Source organism: Rhineura floridana, chromosome 1 (genome assembly GCF_030035675.1).
Source record: "Rhineura floridana isolate rRhiFlo1 chromosome 1, rRhiFlo1.hap2, whole genome shotgun sequence".
In the NCBI taxonomy this organism is placed as follows: Eukaryota; Metazoa; Chordata; class Lepidosauria; order Squamata; family Rhineuridae; genus Rhineura; species Rhineura floridana.
The window spans coordinates 125,355,609-125,375,703 of record NC_084480.1 but is presented as its reverse complement, the minus strand read 5'-3'; the positions used below and the strand labels follow the sequence as shown (position 1 = coordinate 125,375,703).

The following is a 20,095-nucleotide window of genomic DNA, read 5'->3' as shown; positions in this document are numbered from 1 at the left end:
CATTTCAGGCTTTTGCAAGCACAGGAGCTGGAAACTCTACAGTATAGACGGTGAGGTTATAGGCGTGATTATTTTTTGTCAGCAGCTAGCAGATGGAGCTTGGGTTCAAGTTCTGCCGCAGTCATTAAAAGCCGTTCGAGCACAATGGGAAGAAGAGCCGCTTGTCTATTGTCAAAATTCCAGTAGTGTAGTCATCCAGGGTCTCAGATCCCTTACTATTTTGGCAGCAGGGTCCCCCATGTCTCCAGCATTCTATGAGCCAATCAGCATGAAAGGGGACTGTATTAGCCACTGAAAAGAGTATCCTAACATGCTTCCTTGTCTTTTCCTGCTGATTGGAGCCAATCAGAGTGAAAGGAGGAGAGTTAGCAATTGAGAAGACTCTTCTCAGTAGCTCTCTCCTTTCAGGCTTATTGGCTCCTATGGACATCTGTTGTTGTGGGAGAAGGCATTAACAAGGATTACATTCTCAACCCAGCAGCAAAAGGAGGGGCATGGCTTGAACTATCATGAAGGGACCCTGCACTTCTGAATTTGCCATAACACTATTGCAAAACACCAAATAGGCAGTATCACACCTAAGAGGGAATACTCTCTTTTTAAAAGACTTTTGGTTCCCAGTCACAAAATCTAGGATCCTCCACGTGTGGAGAACGAACGCTGGAAGAAAACAGAAGTGTTAAAGCTGATTTAAAAAGAAAACTAAAAAGGGCAGGGTTGAAAGTTCCTTTCCTTCGAAATCGATGACCATGCACTGACATTTCAAGTCTGTCTGTTGAGTATCTGTCTTAGTACTACAAGGCTTTAAGAGCAGAGCAGATCTAACGGGGGGGGGGAGTACAGTTCTGGAGAAAAACTCATATCCTTGCCTTTTATTTGTCACTTGAGGACGAGGGGGAGAGGGTATGATCATTTCAAATCAGAGCAACAACGGGGGACTTCTGTAACTCTGCCTGGGGACTTCTGTAACTCTGCCTGTTCTATTTGAGCTGCTTTTTTAATTCTTCCCCCACACTTTTGCTCTCATAAGGTAGCTGGATGGATAATAATAACAGCGCTCCTGAACCTTTAATAGCTGTGTAGAAAAGGGAATCTCAGCAGGAGTGGCTTGTCTTCTTTTGCATAGAAAATGCTAAAAAAAAACCCACCCACAACCTCAATCAGAGAGCCGGAAGTTAAAAGAGAGCGAACCTGATTTCTCTCTCTGTCTCTTTTACGTCAGTTTTCTTTCCTCCTTTTCCCTAAAGAATGAGTGAGGAAATCTCACAGATACGCAGAACCGTGGGCAACACGCAAGCGCAGTAGTGCCCCCCCATGTTTATATCAGTGGGAGGGTTCTTAATCTCAGTCCAGACGAGGTAGCCAGTAGCGGATGATGAAGAGGGTTAGCGCTTCTGTCTGCCTGTCCGTTGAAGTCTTTGGGTGAGTGACTCCGTTTAACCACTGCAGTTGTAGTACTGTCTCCCTTGGGGAACGGGGGCCAACGGCTGCGTTGACCATTGGGTTCGTTAGGCTCCCTTTCAAGGTAGTTTAATCATGGCATGACGAGGTATATATAGCAGTACAGCACGAAAACAGCTGGCTCATGGGGTGGAGAGGAAATATCGATTCGTCAGTACCCGCTCTGAGTATCTTCACCACCACCCGCTGCCTTCCAGATGTTTTTTTGGACTCCATCTCCCATCAGCCTCAGCCGGTTCAGCCAATGGCCGGGGATGATGGGCGTTGCAGTCCAGTGGTGTTGGGCGGGCTTCCTTGGAACGCCGCGACGTCACCAGCCAGCTTTCGATTTTTCCGGAGCTCTTCTTCAGGTGAGAGCGTCAGTGGAAAGAAAGGGGAGATGATGACCAGAGAAAGCATGCTTCCGAGCCTAATAGGAAAGCAGTGGAGTTTGTAACAGCCCTAAGATGACATACAGAAGGTGCGAGCAAGGCTTAGTTAACTTATTTTGAGCGGAGAGAGGGTGCCGTTGCTACATGACCTGCTTGTGGACTTTCCATAGGCATCTGGTTGAATGGTGGACGTCACTAGATAGGCTTTTGTTCTGATCCAGCAAGGCTGCCCTTATGTTCTACAAATAAAAAACCAAGTATTTATTTATTTGTTTGTTTATTTATTAAATTTCTATACCGCCCCATAGCCGAAGCTCTCTGGGCGGTTCACAACAGAATAAAACATCAATATACAATTAAAACCACATATAGAATTCAAAAACACACAAGAATACTAAATATTAAAATACTAATATACTAAAATACTAAAATTATTAAATGTAAAAGTAGTACTAAGGGTGAGCCAGAGTGGTGTACCGGTTAGAGTGTCAGACTGGGACCTGGAAGACAAGGGTTCAAATTTCTGTTGCGCTATGAAGCTCACTGGGTGACCTTGGGCCAGTCACAGTCTCTCAGCCTAAGCTACCTCACAGGGTTGTGAAGATAAAACGGGGGGGGCATGTTTGTACACCACCTTCAGTTCCTAATAATCGTTTGGATCCACAAATGGTGCTAACTGGGACACATTGATCCCTTGTAAGGAAGACAGGAGAAGCCTCTCTCTTAAAAAGTAAAAAAAAAGTTTGATAGGTCTTGCTTGCTCCTGCCCCCTCTTAAAAAGCAGGTATGGGGGCTGAGGGTTCAAATCTATAACTCTCTTCTGAACGTTCATGGCAATTTTGAATTCCAGTTTCCAAGCTGTATATATTGCATTAAAGTATATTTTATCATAATTTGATAATGCAGTCTGAAAGTGCAAGGTTAAAATAACTTTCCTGGTCACACAGGTGATGACTGCAGACTGAAATAATTATTAAATAATCCCGGTATTTATATTTATTTATTATTAATTTTATATCCCATCTTTCCTCCCAAAGGAAGCCTTTTCCTTTGAAGCCTTTCCTCATATGTCTGAATTCCCACTGTGTGTGATCTGTACACCAGCATGCACTTTTATTTCTCTCCTGGTTTAACGATTTTCTTATTGTCCTTCCTGTTCAGATTAATGAAGTTATGATTTGTGTACAGAGGCCCCTATTCTAGTTTTTCAGCTTGTTTCTATCTCTATGGCTGCATTCCTTTGCAGTCTCATTTCTCTGTACTAGGTTAGTTGAGGTTCTTTCAAATTCACCCATTTAGGATTAAGATGCTAGTGCTGTGTACAGTCATGTAATTGCTTGCTGTGTAGGTCAGAATCACTGCTGGGTTGTCAAATATGTTGAATATGTGGAACTTTGAATTCATTATGAAACTTCCTCACTATTGCATGCCTTCCTCCTTGGTTTGTAACACAAAAGTCTAGTAGGAAAGATTTGCTTTTGTGCAAAGCAGAAACAGAATGGTAAGACGACCTTACAACTATTGGCACAAAGGTTGATTTCCTTAAGCCTCCATCAGTGCGTTGTGCACTTGCTGGTGTATCTTATAAGATGGACATTTATTTAAAATACCACAATTTTCTATTATATTTTTTTACTAATTACCTGATGTTGAGATTGCAAACTGCCTTTTTTTCAATAAATGAATGATGGATGAATAGTTCTCATCCCACCACTGATTTCATATGGCACCTACCCTTTGGAATTCCCGCCCCTTAAATATTAGACAGGCACCATCTCTGTTGTCTTTTCCATGCCTAATGAAGACTTTTCTCTTTCAATAACCCTTTTAAGTAGTTACCTTTTTTCCAGTCTGAATCTGTATTGGAATTTTTTTCAATATGTTTTGTTTTTTTAAGATAATTTTATTGCTTTACTACTTGTTTGCCATCCTGGGCTCCTTTGGGAGGAAGGGCAGGATATAATTTTAATAATTAATAACAATGATGTTTGAGAGGAAGCATTGTATGATTTGTCTCAAAGTCAGTACCACTAATAGCACAATCCTATGCACATTTATTCTGAAGTAATTATCTTTGAGTTAACCAGGGCTTACTCTAAGTAAGTATGCATAGGTTTGAATGCTAAGATACATTCTTGGCCCTTCTAAAACATTTTACTGAAATTTTGTTTACTATGCAAGGAGTCATAATGGTGATAGACTGTTCTGTTGGATTACTATAATTCTAACCATTTTCAGATCAGATTCATTTATTTGTTTCCAGTCATTTGACCATTACAGTTTTATATTTTAACAATGTAAAAGTGAGACAAGGTAGCAGAAACTTGGGATCCTGAATGTCCCCGGCAAATCACACCTTAACCCTTAAAAGGGAACAAATATTACTCTTAACATATATTAAAATAACTAAAATGTAATAAAAAATAAGTTAGGCAAATCTGAATAAAAATATGTAAAACCAGAATAAACTTAAAATTCTGAATCTCCCTGGCAAAACATAGCATTTTTCTCAAGAATTTTCTTGACAATTACTGCAGATAGAAAATGTGCAGTTTTCACAGTTGCATATCTTTTCCACTCAGTAAGTAAATTATAGATGCATGGTCAGATTTCACCTCATCTCTCCCTAAAATCTGTCCCAAATAGTGCTCTCTCAAAACTATATAGAGGGTGGTATATGACAACATGTAGGAGGTCTTCGACCTCATTTAAACTACAAGGACAGGTATGTCCAAATATTTCTAAACCTTCCTTCTAAAACAGGTGAAGGCAACAGATTTAACTGAGCTTTAGAAAAAGTCATCCTGTCTCTTACTTTCTGCTGTTCCTTAAAATAACTAGTATCAAAGAAATATAAGGGAAATTTATAAAATAGGGTTTCGTTAGAAACTGATATAGTTTCAAAAAGTATCTAAAATTTCTAAATAATTTTTTTTCTGAAATGTTGTTTGCTATGCAAGGAGTCATAACAGTGATAGACTATTCTGCTGGATTACTATAACCCTAACCATGTTTACTTGGAAATACGTCTTTACTGATTCCAACAAACTGACCTAGAAGTAGGACTGCAACCTTATGTAATGTTCTGGTATGTGGTGTCATGCAGTGCTCATCTGTGGGAATCTACATATCAATTTTACTTGTGCTAAAAATGGTACCACCATGGTTTATAGTGCTGAGAGATGTTTTATATAAATATTGCATGCTATACTGATTCTTCAACGTTTAAACTCATTTTCTAGGTTTTAAATGCCAACGATGTGACAGCGGAAATCACCATGTCTGCTCTATGTCCTCCACCTTCTCCTGCTGTTCCCAAGACTGAGATTGCATTGAGCGGAGCGTCACCATTACTGGCTGCTACTTTTGCATACTGGGATAATATTCTTGGCCCCAGGGTGAGACACATCTGGGCACCCAAAACAGAGCAGCAACTTCTCAGTGATGGAGAAATAACATTTCTTGCAAACCATACTTTGAACGGGGAAATTCTTCGGAATGCAGAGAGTGGCGCAATAGATGTGAAGTTTTTTGTTTTGGCTGAGAAAGGAGTCATTATCGTGTCCTTAATTTTTGATGGGAATTGGAATGGAGACAGAAGTACATATGGGCTATCAATAATACTTCCACAAAGTGAGCTCAGTTTTTATCTTCCCCTTCACAGAGTATGTGTTGACAGGCTGACACATATTATAAGGAAAGGAAGGATATGGATGCATAAGGTAGGATGTTTCTTCATTGTAATCACTTTTGAGCCTGTTGAACAGTTTGATGGATCACAAAATCTGTCTCTCCTTTTGTCCTACTTGTCCTTTGTTCATACTTGTCATCAGGTACCAATTCAAACTAATAGACTCAAGCTCTTCCCCATCTTGCTTTTGACCTTGGAGTCTTACACTCTCTTCTGTGCTGAGTGAGCCAGTTCAGGTGGTCATATCATGGCTTATTAAGTCAACAGCAGCTTTGCTCTTCTCTTCCTGCAAGTTGCGATTAAACCAATAAGATTCTAATGAACGGGTGCCCATTTTGTCAGAGCTGAGAAACCATGGTTACGAGCTTTGAACAAAACAGGATGTTAATCATCTTCAACCCATGGTGTAATACCCTGGCTTGTAAGCTGGTAGCCATAGTTTCCCAGTTTAGACAAAATGGGAAACAATTGTTAATTGAAGACTTCCCGATTTGCCTGCTTGCTTTGCAAAGAGAGGAGCAAAGGGGCTGCAAAGGTAAAAGGCTGGTTTTTATATCTGCTTATTATGCTAAGACATTATTATTCAAATGTCAGTTTTGTAAAATAGGAATAAATTTTGTAATATTCCTAGTCATTTGTTTAAAGAATTGTCACCATGGCTCAGTAGAATGTAGTGCATGTTTATTTGGAAGTAAAGGCCACTTTTTAAATCTGAGATGCTCCCATAGGATAACATTGGTTTAGACTAAATGAGAAAGTGGATATTCTTTTATGTTCTTCTCAACTTGCAAGAGACTTCCTGCAAAACTTATTTTTCTGACCTTGCGGAAAACAGCAAATACAAGATTCTTCACTTAACTGTGTGCATGTCAAATGTTGAATCTTTGAAGTCGTTTTATTAAGCCATGGTGATCTGAAACAGCACAGCTTATGCCTCATAAGTTCAAATCTACTTGCAGTCTAAATATTTCCCGAAACAGCATGTCATTTTGAGAAGATAACCTACTTTCATACAGATTGCATTACAAACATACCTTGATGGAGTTATTAATGTGACCCTCATTTTTCACTCTTGCTCAGAGATAGACTCGCATGACAAATATCAAATGCTGCTCCGTGTGAATGAACTCTTGCTCAGACAATGTTTGCAGTAGTATCTATTTTTTAAATGCAAAGAACATCACCTAATCTGCATACGTATGAAGCTTAAGTTTGTTAACTCTAAAGAACAACTTTGTATGGTTCCTATCTTTAACCTGGATTACTTATTTCTCTCAAAGGAAAAAGGCAAGACTACATGATAACTTAAGCAAACACAGATTCAGACTTGCGTGTTTGCCAAGGTGGAGATGGCAGTGGGAGACATTTGTAGGAGACAGTTGGCAGGGCAGACAGCTTTCCTGAACCAAAGCTCTGAACTTTTCCTCAAGTAAATTCTGACCTTGAGGTCTGGCTCAGGAAAAATGCAGGAAGGGGGGCATTATCATGTTTGAGCCAGTGGCTAAGTGTTAAATACACCTCTCATATCTACTGATTTCCCCTGCAAGTGCTGCTCCCGTTACATTCAACTGAAAAGAAGAACATGGGGCTGTGAACCTAGTGTTTTGTTCCTAATGTATAGCTATGCCCATAGTCATTTGGCATGCAATTTTTTTACCTACGCTTGAAGAACATGTACTTTGAAAACCTGTATCCTTTATAATGTAAAGTTTTTAAAATCTTGCGCTCATCTGTTTTTATTTTGTTTCGTTGCTATTTCTGTAAGCTACCTTATAGTTCCTTTTAAGGGACAAAGAGTGGGGTAGAAACCTGTTACAGCCAGCATCAATACTGAGTTGTTTCCTGTATTTTAAGGGAACAATCAGAATGGAGCATTGAATTCTTCCTCCTAGTGTAGCGATGGCCATCCATCTTAGCAGGTGTGTCACAAACCAAGTCCTAATTATGAGAGTGCCATTCTGACGGAAGGTATGATATTGGTACAGGCCAGCTATGCCTTCATATAGCTTTGCCTCTAGTCTACTGAGCTGGGGCACAGGGCAGCAGTAGATGCAGAAGGGCATAAAGCAGGTAGGCCTGATTCTGCCATAGTCATCCCCCAGACTCGCTTCCTGCCTGGGCATACCACCAACTTCTGTTGCCCATGCAGGTTGTGTCACCTTTTGCAACAGACTGGCCATCCATGCCCTAACAAGAAATTTAAATAGATAGTGCTCTTAAACTCACAAAAAATGATTAATATTTGAACCTGTAACTGTTAGTATCTGTTATCAAACTAATACAATACATTCCCAGGCCCTATTGTTTATTGGATTTCTTGCTCATTACCTGCCCCTTGCCATAAGGCCCCAGAGTGGCTTACAACAATTTTAAAATAAAAGATTAAACTCACTTAAAACAATTTACAATCAGAGGAATAGGGTGTGTTTTAAACACATATATATCTTAGCAGTCAAAGACCAGGGTAAAGAGATGCATTTTCAACATATGAAGCTATACAATGAAGATGCTGGATGTGCACAGTGGAGAGGGAATTCCCCAGCTAGGGGCCACAACAACGAATGCCCTCACCCAGGCTGCCACCACCACCCTGAACTTCCAAGGGCAGCGGAACCAGGAAGAGGGGCCTCTCTGCTAATCTTAACACCTGAGAGGGTCTGTAGGGAAGAATATTTTTAGATATTTTCAGATATTCAGCCTAAGACATTTATTGTTGTATTCCCTGTCTCCCATGTGTTATGACATGTGCTCTTGGGAACCTGAGTGTGTGAATTTGCCACCCTCATGTCCCATGAAACACACCTCCTTGAGAGGAGGGGATCTTTTGCTAAGGATAAAACAAGTGCTTTGCCCTGAAATGTGCCTAAATGTTGTATCTAAATTTTCCCCAAGAAGTGCAGGTCCAAACCAAAATAAAGCAAAGCTTTCTTTTATTGAGAGAAAGAGTAAAAAAGCATTACAGAATTACTTGGGTGCGTGGCAGCATTAATCATTAATATCCAAACCCATTCATAACTTTAAACTAAAGAGATTAAAGGACCCTATTACTAGAAGAAGTGAAAGGTAGGAGAGATTACCTATCCTATGCCCAGAGTGGGCGGTTGAATACAGATGAAGCTATGTGGAAGAGCTCTGATCCAAACCCAGGAAGGAATATCTTGGTCTCAAGGTTTTGCACCGAGACCCAGAGTCTCTCCCCTGTTCTGTCCCTGCAGTCCTTTGATGTGTTCCTTGAGAGTGTAGTACACATGTGGGAGCTCTGATCTTCCTCGGCCCCCCTTCTTCTTCCTTCTTTACTAGATTCAAGCCTCAGTTTTTAAAATACTTTTTCCTCTCTCCCCCTCCTGCCAAGGAGGGGTCTGAAAGTTTGGTGATTTTGTGTATGTGTGTGTGTATCTGCATGTGTATTTCTAACTGACCCTGAAAAACTAAGGCTCCTAACGAACAATGGAATTCACTGTGGGTGAGGGAAGTCTGCCAAATGAAGAGATAACATTTATGCAGAACATTTACGCAGTAGTTTTTGGTTCATTTTGTATCTTAATTCTGCCCTTGTTACCCTTCGCACAAAAGCTCTGGAACGCATCACCAGCCATACCATTAGGTGGTGGTGTGTGAGAGTGGGGGTGGGAGTGGGAGTATAGTTCCGGGCCTTGCACCTCCTGGGTTCCACTTGAACCAAAATGCGGTTAGCCAAGCAATCATAACGCATGCCTGTACTCGATTCCAGCAGCTTCAGTGAAACAAAGCATTAACATGATTGGTGAGCATAAGCAACCTTCAGCTATACAATGGTAGTCTTAATTCTTCTCTCTATTGTATTTTTTTACATACACACCATCATCCAGAAAAATGCTCAAGACTGATTGCTAGTGCTGTTGTGTATATCCTAGCTTGCTCATGTCTTGGAAGAGAAATACATGGTGAACAAGGATTTTACTTCAAAACTGGCAACTTGATATTTCTTTATTTTATTACATTTATATCCTGCTTTTCTTGCATCATGGAACCAAAAGTGATATACATGTGGTTCCCAAGCAATCACTGATGACCAGACCTGTACCTGCTTACCTTCATCAAGGTGATAGCCTTATATGTCTTCAGATCATACCCTGGGTATTTGGTTCCTCTCTTGGCCAAGGAACATAGCAACCAAAGTAAAAAGCAAAATAAGTATCATTCAGAAATCCAAATAGAGAGAAAATAAGGGTTAGAGCAGAAATCCATGAGCTCAGTCCTCTCACCGAGCAGGACCAGACAATATTTTTTCTGGAGGCTGCAGGAGAAATTTGCAAAAATTGGCTTCCTGCCTTCAGCATGGGTTGTGTCCAGATGTTGGAGCAATAAATCTCCATTGGATCAGACTCGGTTCTGCAAATTGAAGGAGTCCCTTCCATGTGTGGATCATCAGGTCTGGATCCAACCCATTGCAAGTATAATAAATCAAGAGTCCAAGCTTGTTACAGTGGGCTGGTGTCAGGTGAAGAATAAGGCAGAAAAGAAAAGAGCAGATAGCTCTTTGATGCCAGCCCCTCTTCTCCTTTTTATTTTTCTCCAAATTCCAGTTCACATAAGTACACAGTATCTGCGATGAATGTGTAATGTATCACTCTTTTATACCTGGACCCCGATTTCTAGTTTAACAGTCAGTAAAAATGAAAATTAGCAATATGTTTCAGTGTTGATGACACAAAGCAAAAAAGTGCCCATTTAGGTTCTAAAATTTCTGTTTCTCTGTAAGGCAGTTCCTTATTCCAGAAACTAACATCTGAAAGTCGTGCACGCTGACTCTTCTTGTTTTGACATACATCCAGTGCTTATTGCAGTGTGAAACCACTGAATTAAAATATATCAAGAGATTTAAGGCTATCAATTACAGATTTAACTGAGAAATTATTTTATCACATCTTATATGTAAATTGGCTTACCAATGCCAGGATGTCTGAGATAACAAATGTTTTGTGAATTACCATTATTAATGATGGGCAGTATGCCTAACTTGTTCCATCAGTGCAAAGATTTCCACTTGCACAATGGAACTCCCCCCCCCGCCACTGAGCACCCCTTAAATCTGTTCTGGGTTTTCCCCCAACCCTCCAGAACACATTTGAGGAGGGCACAGGAAGAGGCGAGGAGGGGAAAGTACTTTTGTGCAAGCAAAAATCCTTGCCTTGACAAAACAAGTTACTTGGATACCGTTCATATTGGATAATTACTATGTAATTATCATTTATCACTACTTTTCTGCATTTCATTTCCCTCTAACCTCAGTGTTTACAAATCTCCCACCCCAACCATGTGTATATATACACCTGTAAGTAAGGATAACTCTTCATTCATCGGATGGGCTTCATAAATCTGTAAGTCCTTAAGATGCCACAAAACTGTTCTTTTTCTGCAACTGACTAACAAAGGTAGTCTTGAAACTCCAGAAAATTGTGTTTGTCCTATATGAGTCTGTTCACCTGAGGACTTGCATAGCAACGTTCAGAAAGATAGATTTGGACTAGCAAATGGTTGGGGCTCATTAAAGATCATGTGAATTTAACGTGAATGGAAGCTGAAGTGTTGCATACTTACCAAATTCATAATAACAGTTTCAAATGTGAAATGATTGATAGTAATTCACTAATAGGCAAACAACCTTGCGGTTTAAGAACGTACCTATAAGCCAATAGATATTTCTATCAAACTTTAAAAAGCAGGGAAATTGAGCAGCTATAGTGAATGCACCAGGGGAGCAGCAGACCTGAACCTCGTCTCTGAGATATTGGACTGCCCTACAAATTTGTAAAAATGCAAAGACAATTTGGGTTGGTCTGTCACAGTCCAATCCACTTCCTATGTAGTTTAGAAGAATTGGGTAACGTGCCTCTGAGCACATGGTGAGTGGTGGCAACACCTGCCATCTCCAAAGATGGAGAATTATATTTTTTTTTATGTTTGTTGGTGTTCTTACTTTGCTTCTTTTCTGTGTTACTACTGTTTCTACAGACAATCTAACCTAGAAAATTATATTTTTCTCATTATTCATCCTAGAAATCTGTGTCAAATTTATTTTTATTAATTTCAAAGCCTTTTTATTGGTCAATATCTTCACCATCATATGACAGCCTTTTGTGTTTCAAACTGGAGGTTATGTTCTATTTGTACTTTGGGTGCATTAACAGTTGAATCTGAAACTGTAGTTTGATGTAAAATCAGACGGATTACAATATGTTGCTACTTAAGCAATGACGCAGTCTGTTGGAAAGCAACAATCTTGGTGGGCCCAAGATGCATGTTTTTAGCCTTCTACACTTAAACTCCTCCACTTAATGAAAGGTGGGCATGGTCAATTAAAAACATAGAGAACACCTACACTTTTGCTAGAATATATTTCACCTCCCACTGTTTTATCTTGTGCAAACACAGACACTCCTCATGTCCATTGGAAACTATTCTGCAGAACAGTCATTGCCATTATTCCATAATTATTTTTGGAGGTTTTTTAGTGTAAATTTTGCAGAGTGTTGCTGTACTTGATATATTCACAGAAATAGAAGCAAAAGAAAATGATTTCGTATAGGAAACTTCACTAAAATTGCGAAGGAAATCAGACATATTTAAAGTGACTATCTGAACTATGTCAACTGTCTTTATAATGTTGCTTCCTCCCTGCGAAAACAAGATCAGCACAGCACATGTCTTGTTTCTATTATTTGGGCTAATTGCAGGTGTTGCCACCACTCAGCATATGCTCAAAGGCACATGTTACCAAATCCATCCAAGCTACGCAAGAAGTGGATTGGACTGTGAAAGACCAACCCAAATTGTGTTTGCATTTTGACCAATTTGTAGGGCAGTCCAATATCTCAGAGAGAAGGTCAGGTCTCCTGTTCCCCTGGTGCATTCACTATAGCTACCCAATTTCCCTGCTATTTAAAGTTTGATAGAAATATCTGTGGGCTATAGGTATGTTCTTAAACTGCAAGGTTTTTTGCCTATTAGTGAATTCCTCTGCTTATTGATCGAGGAGGTAAGAAATGGAATCCTGTGCAAGTTTGCTGAGAATGTATTGACCATTTGCATGCTTATTGAGTTCAGTGAGATTTACTCCTTGCAATCATGCTTAGGATAGGTGAAACAGACCACAGGGAATGGGTAGGGAAGGAGTAGGAAGGGCAGAGGGGAGGAGTAGGAGGGAGCAGGCAGGAGGGAGAGGGCAGGTTTGATCATTTGCATGCTTGAGTTCAGTGGGATTTACTCTTGTGCAATAATGCTTAGGATAGGTAAAACTGACTGGGTGGGGGGAAGGGGAAGGAGGAGATTGGATTGGGATGGAGAAGGAGGGGGGAGGGAAGGGCAAAAGGGAGGTGAGGAGGAGGAGAGGGCACGTTGGTTCATTTGCATGCTTTTTTAGTTCAATAGGGTTCACTCCTATGCGGTCATGCTTAGGATAGGTGAAACTGACCTGGGGGAGGGGATTGGAAAGGGAGGGAGGAAGGGGGAGGGGGAGGAGATTAGGTGGGTCAGCAGGCAATGGGCAGAGGAGAAGCAAAAGGAAAACATTGTGAACAGTTTAATTCTTTTTCAGTGTTTTCCCCACCTTTTTATTCTAAAGCAGGCACATGTAGGCTCCCAACCAAATTTAAACCAAAACTGTCATTGGCCACATTCACACCAGACCTTTATTCCACTTTAGATAGTCATGGCTTCCCCCCAATAATCCTGGGAAGTGTAGTTAGTGAAGGGTGCTGAGAGATGCTAGGAGATGCACTGTTCCTGTTACAGAGCTTCAATCAGAACGGCTGACTGTTAAACCACTCTGGCCACTGGAGCTCTGTCAAGTGAACAGAAATCTCCTCTTAGCATCCTTCACAAACTACACTTCCCAGGATTCGTTGGGGGAAGCCATGACTGTCTAAAGTGAAATAAAGGTCTGGTGTAGGTGTAGCCCCCTGATTAGGCAATTCCAGCAGCTAGGAGTCTGGCTTTTAGAACACTGACAGTTGGTTCTTACTGAGTATGCCCCGGCTTATCATTGACTTCAATGCTAAATTTCTTAAATTATTTAAAAATCAGTTAGGCAATTTTTTTTTAATTTTTAAACTGCAGAAGATGAAGATCAGAGTATGGGTCAAGGTCAGTAATAGGATTACAGGTACTCTGTTGAACATGGCTGATTTTGAATTAATTTCAACAAATTATGAGAACTCTTGACAGAAAAAAAGTCCGAAAGGGGTCTGGTTTTTTTCTGTCTCTTTTTACACTTTGAACTCTTGATTCTCTCTGACTATTTTGTGTATCGCCATGAAAATTTAGAGTGATGTTAAGTAAGCATTTCTGAGTTCAGGACTTTTCTAAGGTTTTGTTTTGACATGAGCTTATGGGAATCGTCAGAATGGCATAGGGTGTATTTTCAAGTTAACACTGCAGAATGCAAAAAATTCATGGTGGCAATCAGGGCTGTGGAGCTGGTACGCCAGACCTTCGACTCCAACTTCTCTATCTTTCTACTGTCCGACTCCGACTCCTTCATAAATGGCAAATGTATATTAACTAGTAATAACAAATTTACTGTAGTAAAATGGTAGCACAAGGCATTTCATTACCACCACATGAATCCAGAGCTTGGAAAAGTTACTTTTTTAAACTACAACTCCCATCAGCCCCAGGGATTGGGCTCATGGGAGTTGTAGTTAAAAAAAAGTAACTTTTCCAAGCTCTGGATTCACGTGGTGGTGATGAAATGCCTTGTGCTACCATTCTACTACAGTAAATTTGTTATTACTAGTTAATATACATTTGCCATTTATGAAGGAGTCGGAGTCGGTACATTTCTACCAACTCCGACTCCACCCAAAATTGCTCCTGACTCCAACTCCAGAGCCCTGGTGGCGATAGTATACAGCTACTCTCGTGGCTATATAATTCTGTTTCAGGAACTCTGAGACTTCTTGAAGCAATGAAATGTTTGTCCTTGAGAAAGTGAGGAGCTTAATGAAGCCAAATTCTAAACCTTGGCCCCATGTAATATTTTACAAGAAGAGTGCTGTGTTTTGTGTTAATGTCCTGCTGCTGCATTTAAACACTCCATCTTAAGCCTTGTCTGCCGCTATAGCCTCTCTTACTGTCGGACTATGTTTTTCATCAAAGAACCTCAAAGGACTGGGATTCAGCTATTACAGCTGTGGAGTGGTTACAATTGTGGGATATTTGTGCCTTTGTTTCCTACCCAACTTTGCTGCCTGTGTCCTTTTCCCCCCAGTGTATTTTATGCCTTTTACATCTCTTGTTCATTCCACAGTCCTACACTTTTATAAAAATGCATGGTTTTGTGGCCCAGTCCAGAACAAATTATTATGGGTCATGTCCAACATTTGTTCTACTCTGAGTGGGCCCAGCGAAATGAATCGACATTACTAACTTAGGTCCATTATAATTCTTTATTAATGTATACACTGCTTGCATGCCAAACTGGATTCTAAGTGGTTAATTTTAATGGGTCTACTACTCTGAGTAAAACTTGAATACAAGCTCAGTATTTTTTCCATGATTCTAATATTTTGAAATGGGTAGAGTTCTTATTGAATTTTTAGCAAGATCTCCTTGAAGGACCATGGCATCTCTTAGCACTGAAATCACTTGAATATTTTTCAAATTTTGTTTTTCCAGGTAATATTACAATGGGCCTGTGATCTGAAGCACAGCTTTTCAAATTATCAGGCCTTTTTTAAAAAACATTTGTATCCCATTCTACTACATGGAGCTCAAGGCAGCATATGTGATGGTATCCCACTTTTTGCTCACAACAACTCAATGGGCTAGATTTGGCTGAAAGAATCTTGACTGGGTTGAGATCACCCATGGAGCGTCCTGGCTGAGTGGGAATCTGAACACAGATCTCCCTGCCCACTTCACCATACAGACGCTTCTCTTAGTGTGTTTAGAACTGGATGCAAATCTGTTTTGACTGAAGTACTTCAACTTAATTAAGTTGTGGCTCTGATATCTTTTTATAAAAGGCAATTTTAAAATCCTGAAAACATACTGATTTATTCCTTAGGAAAGGCAGGAACACTTTCAAAAGGCTATCTTGGAAGGCACAGAGAGAATGGAAGACCAGGTAAGAATGATGAACACAGCAAAACACTAGAGTGAAAATTGAGCACTCCTAAGTTCCATTGATTTTAGTGAGTATGAATGTGCTTGCCCCTGTCCCATTGGATCTGACCCATCTGGAGAAATTGCTACTGTGGATACTTCTGCAAATTTTGTATAAGAGAACGGCCATGAAGATGTGATAGAAACTCTGAGTAAACTGAAGAATGTATCCCAAAGCACATACTCCCACCTATTTTGGAGCAAAGTATAACTCAGAATAGTATTTTGTTCTTTATGAGTGTTTTTTAAAGGTGGTAGTTTCCTCAGATTGACTATCTTACCAACCTCCTGTCAGAATGGAAGGTTTTACTAGATCATTAGTTTATCAGGCAAAAGAATTCATAGAGTGCAAACATCTTGAGCTATATCTGGCTGGGAGAGAGTTTGTTACAGAGGACACTGGGAAAATGGTAATTAACAAGGAATGGATATTAAATGTAGCAGGACATTTATTAATTGCATTTCATCTTTTCTCAGTTCCCAGGAAATTCACTTTTATTGAATATCCTAACAAATTCGGTTTTAAAATTGCATTCAGTTTAAAATTATATTCTTAATTCATTTGCTTATTTATCTGTTGGTTATGGTTCTGTTGGAATAAATCTGGAAAAGAAAGTCATTGACTAGTTCTGTGTTACTCTTTTCTCTTCAAAAATTGCCCAGTCTTTTCATGTTCTGTTCTTTAAGTGCATACTCTGCTTTTTATTTCATAAAACGTTATTTATTGCACAGGGCCAGAGCATCATTCCAATGCTGACAGGGGAAGTTATTCCTGTAATGGAACTCCTTTCATCTATGAAATCACACAGTGTTCCAGAAGAAATAGATGTAAGTCCTTGCACTAGGTGCATCATGAAAGGAAGCAGCTCTTCCATTCTTTTGCTTTTTGAACTGCCTTTGGTAAAATAACATGAGATTGTAAATCAGAATACTTCTAGATTTTTGCCAGTGCAGAATTAATACCAGTTTATGTCTCATAAACATCACAGCACTTGAAATAATTTTTAGACTGTACTTGACAAAATTGTTTGATCTGCATGTCGTTTTTTTAAATGCAAAAGTTTATCAAAATGTGATTCATTTTAGTTAACATTTTCAACGTAGGGAGACTACAAAAGTAGGATCTTTAGGATGTTGGAGTATCTTCTGTTGTGTGATTAAGGGACTGATCAAGTTAAGGTATTGATAAAGATGTGGTGTGGCACTTATAAGGGTGGGTAAATTTTAGATTTAAATAATAGTTATACCTGATTCATTTAGTTCCAGTGCAGACTTTACTGAGGAACCGCTGGTAGAATACTTTGATCCCTTCCATCTCCCATGTGAATTCACTCCACCGGCCTTATTCTGAGTAAAGGTCTATCTCTGCTTTGTATGAATGCTAACCAGGATGTGCACACCAGTTAGGGTTTGAAACTAGGGCTTGAAGCTGGCTTCAAATTCTGGTTAATAGCTGACCAGATTAGCAATAACTTTGGTTAAAGTGGGCAGTAGGAAATGGGAAGGAGAGAAAAGGCAATGACCATATAATCCAGAGGGGAGAACCTCAGCCCTGGGGGCTGAATAGGGTTGCAAGATGTCCACTTTTCAGCTGGAGACTCTGGATTTTTAGGATCCTCTCCAGGTCTCTGGGTGAGTCATCTTAATCTCTGGGTTCCCACCTTTCAGGTTTGTAGCCAATAAGTGAAGTCAGGGTTGTGATTGACAAGAGATTTCTGGGCCTCCAGGCAGTACCTAGGCTGCATTGCAAATGTAGAAAACTTATTTTTTTCCTGTTTATCTGAAAATCTCATAAATTGAGTAAGCATACCTATGTTTCAGCAGTACCAAAAGTCTTTTTTTCTGTTGTGTGTAGGAATCAAACAAGTTTAAATTTCCCTGGGCTGTTGAAGATGGCATTGTTTTGGAAACCTTCCCACTATGAAGCTTTAATCCAATACTTGCTTTTCTAGGAATAAAGCTGCAATGCTAATCCCACATACCCGGAGTAAACCCCATTGAATTTAATAGGACTTACTTTTGAGTAGACATAGTTAGGATTCTGCTGTAAATTAATGGGACTTTTGAGTGAACGTAGCCAAGGATTGTGCTTGTGTTGTAAATCTCTCTCTTCCTCCAATCCTATATTTTAAAGCAATTAGGCAGGGCTTACATAGGTATCACTGCTTTTATTATATAGGAAACTGATACTGATGTTATTTTTTAAAAATGTTCTGCAGTGACCAACTGGTTTTGACTATATTATATGGGGTCTATGTATTTTTACATCTTCTCTCTCTCATGTGTGTGTGTGTGTAATCTTCCCAACAACCCTATAAGGTAGGATTGCCGATTGGAAACTAAGGCAGCTCACAACAAGAAGTAAACCCCTTTAAAATCCAATAACCATAAAAAGTTGCAAAACAGCTTAAAGTAGCACGATTCTGAATTTTGGGTTGGGTGAGTGTTCCTTTACGGCCATACTACCCTGAACATGCCTGTCTCATCTGATCTCAGAAGCTTCATACTGTGTCCCGATAAGTATTTGATTTTATACTATGGTTGTAAATTATTACTTCCTTTACAGCCCGTGGTCATCCAGTAAACTTTATAGCTCATTTCCATTTTCAAACATTAATTAAAATGATTTATATGCAGGCAGTTTATTAAGTAGATCCACACAATACATTGAAAGCACATCCAACGTGCATTTAAAGTGCATGACTTCCCCTAAAGAAACCTGGGAAGTATAGTTTCCCCCTCACAGTTATTGTTCCCAATACCCTTAACAAACTGCAGTTTCCATGATTCTAACTTTCCCTGGTTCATGCTTCTCACATTCTATGTTCCTATTGTGTGCATTGTACAACTCCGGACTCTCTTTTCGCATCTGTGTGCATCAGCCTCTGGGCTTCCTTTCGGCTTTGACCCAGCTGCGTCATTAATCACAGCACTACTCGTACTTGTCCTTTGTTCTTCCCCAGTAGCTCGGTGAGTGCCTTCTAACCTGGGGGGTCTCATCTTCCAGCACTATCTCGTGTTGCATTTTGGATACTCTGTTCATAGGGTTTTCGTGGTAAGAGATATTCAGAGGTGGTTTACCATTGCTTTCCTCTGAGTTTGGACGCATCTTAGCCCTTTCCCTATTTAAAAATGTATCTTTAAAAATTGTTCTTTTCAATTCGCTCTTGAATGCACATCATACCTAGAACAATTTTTAAAGATACATTTTTAAATAGGGAAAGGGCTGTAGCTCATTGGTAGAGCATATGCTTTGCATGCAAAGGTCCAAAATTCAATTTCTGGAAAAGTCTATTGCTTGGAATCCTGGAGAGCCAATGCTAGTCCATGTCATCAGTGCTGAGCTAGATGGTATCAAATGGCCTGAGTCGGTATAAGGTAGATTCCTTTGTTCCTAAAAGTGGGAAGAGACCCAAGAGCCACAGTGACTCCAAAATTTATTTATGCATTTTATTTACAAGATTTATATACCACTTTATTGTAAAAAATCTCTAAGCAGTTTACAGAACAAATTAAAACAATAAAATTATTGGCAAAAACAGTTAAAGACAGGTATTTAAAACTATTCAAAATAATAAAACTAACAATGAGTTAAAAACAGATAAAAACACAGTAGCTTCCATCTGCCTGGGTAGGCGTGCCTAAACAAAAATATTTTTAGCAGGTGCTGAAAAGAGTACAATGAAGGTGTCCGCCTAATGTCAATAGGCAGGGAGTTCCAAAGTATAGCTGCCACACTAAAAGACTGATTTCTTACAAGAGCAGAACAAGTACTATGTGGCACCCGTGACACGGAAAGCACACCTTGAACTTGGCCTGGTAGCAAATCAGCAACCAGTGCAGAGGAATTATGTGCTGATAGGGTATCACTCTTGTCAGCAATTGTGCCACAGCATTCTGCACTAACTGCCTGGCTAACGTTGTGCTGCATGGGGATTTCTGTGACCTTGGCTGACTGGCTGGCCGGATTTTTTTAGTCTTGGCTTTCAGTTAGGAATCCTGACTGGTTGTGGGATGCTGAGTTTTCTGCCTTACTCATAAGAATTTTGTTTTGGTTAGTATGGTATTGCATTTAGGAAATCATCACTGTCTTTTGTTTTTCTTTTTCTGTTTGCATTTCATTTACCTTTAACCTCACTCCTTTAACAACCATAGAAGCAACAACAGTGGTTCCATGCGCTCAGCTCAACCCCCTTAAACCCACTGATGATGCACCTTGTTGGTTGCATGACCATTTGTTTCTTGCCCAACAGCGGTAAAAAAGAATCCACATACTGGGAAGTGTGGCTGCAATTGTTGTTGTTCCCCAGCTGCTGTCTGTGAAAGTAGATCAAACTATGTGAATTTTCTCTCTTATTACTCACTGGAATTGTGTTGGCTGTCAAAGTGAGTTTAGAGCAGCCCACAGCATAGACAGAAAAGGGTA

At 39.8% G+C, this 20,095-nt stretch overlaps 1 protein-coding gene across 3 annotated transcripts in view; it reads left to right on the top strand.

Annotated features, from left to right (window-relative positions):
- Positions 1-1,204: 1,204 nt before the first annotated feature.
- The window catches only part of C9orf72 (C9orf72-SMCR8 complex subunit), a 49,994-nt gene continuing 31,103 nt past the window's right edge, over positions 1,205-20,095 (top strand). For 2 of the 3 annotated variants that reach the window (XM_061631487.1, XM_061631476.1), the window contains exons 1-4: positions 1,205-1,422; positions 5,075-5,554; positions 15,572-15,631; positions 16,402-16,497. In XM_061631487.1, coding sequence (XP_061487471.1) covers positions 5,111-5,554; positions 15,572-15,631; positions 16,402-16,497 — 600 coding nt within the window. In that variant the 5' untranslated portion in view covers positions 1,205-1,422; positions 5,075-5,110. Of the gene's footprint in view, positions 1,423-1,807; positions 1,922-5,074; positions 5,555-15,571; positions 15,632-16,401; positions 16,498-20,095 lie in introns of those variants that run through there. The other variant, XM_061631494.1, reaches the window with a different exon arrangement.